Source organism: Atta colombica, unplaced genomic scaffold (assembly GCF_001594045.1).
Source record: "Atta colombica isolate Treedump-2 unplaced genomic scaffold, Acol1.0 scaffold166, whole genome shotgun sequence".
Lineage (NCBI taxonomy): Eukaryota > Metazoa > Arthropoda > Insecta > Hymenoptera > Formicidae > Atta > Atta colombica.
In genome coordinates, this window is record NW_017259257.1 from 1279527 (window position 1) to 1280490 (window position 964).

The 964-nt window shown below is 23.4% G+C and overlaps 1 protein-coding gene across 1 annotated transcript in view; it reads right to left on the reverse strand.

The window, feature by feature from the left end:
- LOC108686192 overlaps positions 1-964 on the reverse strand; it is a 41489-nt gene that overhangs the window by 20894 nt on the left and 19631 nt on the right. Inside the window, 5 exon segments of the mRNA XM_018191344.1 lie at positions 42-127; positions 220-473; positions 475-526; positions 698-714; positions 717-908. Of these exon segments, the coding sequence (XP_018046833.1) occupies positions 42-127; positions 220-473; positions 475-526; positions 698-714; positions 717-908 (601 nt within the window).

Genomic DNA, 964 nt, shown 5'->3' on the forward strand with positions numbered 1-964 from the left:
TATTATATAATATTATATAATATTATATATTTTTTTATGACTTTTATGCAAAATCTATACCTTTTGGATTTGTTTCCTGGATACAACATTCCAACTAATATTATATACTAAATCCACTGGGTCAACGCTGTAATAAAAAATTTAATGTGTTATACAATTTTGTGATTAAAAGAATATATGCAATTTTTGAAATATTAGATAATATAATAAGATTATTACATAGTTGTAAGTTTATCCCAGTGATTCATAATAAAATCCATGACGACATCAACATTTGGAAAACCTCCATTTAAAACGAAATAAATAATACGATAAATATCATTTTTCGCGATTGGTGCATCTTCAGATATAGTCATATTTAAAAATTTCTCGATAATAGTCGGGTTTCTAGAGTGTCCCAGACAGTATAATGTTTGTTCAGACATGTTCGTGTACAAATGTAGCAATTTGTTCCAAATAGTTTCATTTGCTTTATATCATTTTTATACCATTACAAAATATCCATCTTTTCGTATGAAATGAAGTTCTAAAGCAGAATTTTTAGAAATGTTACAAAAAAAAATTATTCTCAATATTATTTACTTTTAGCAAATAAATATTCGACAAGGCAAAAATAATTTTTGTAGTAAATTATTTAAATACTATATTATATATTATTTGTTTTTCTTTCCTTATATTTGTAATATTTTGTATTTACCTATTTGAAAATATTGTTTTTGAATTGTTATTGAATTTTTTAAATAATCAATTAATTAAGTATAGGCTTTATTTAAACATGCAGGGTGATCAAAAACGCACGCATCCTCAAGAATTGCATTTCTCGTGAATTTCGTGAAATAATCGTCATTTGGACGATCCTGTATACTTACAATTTCTAGTATATTGTTTATCAAGTCCAAAATGTATAACTATAATTAAATTTGATCAATTTTATAATACATTCGTATAATATATATATATATAT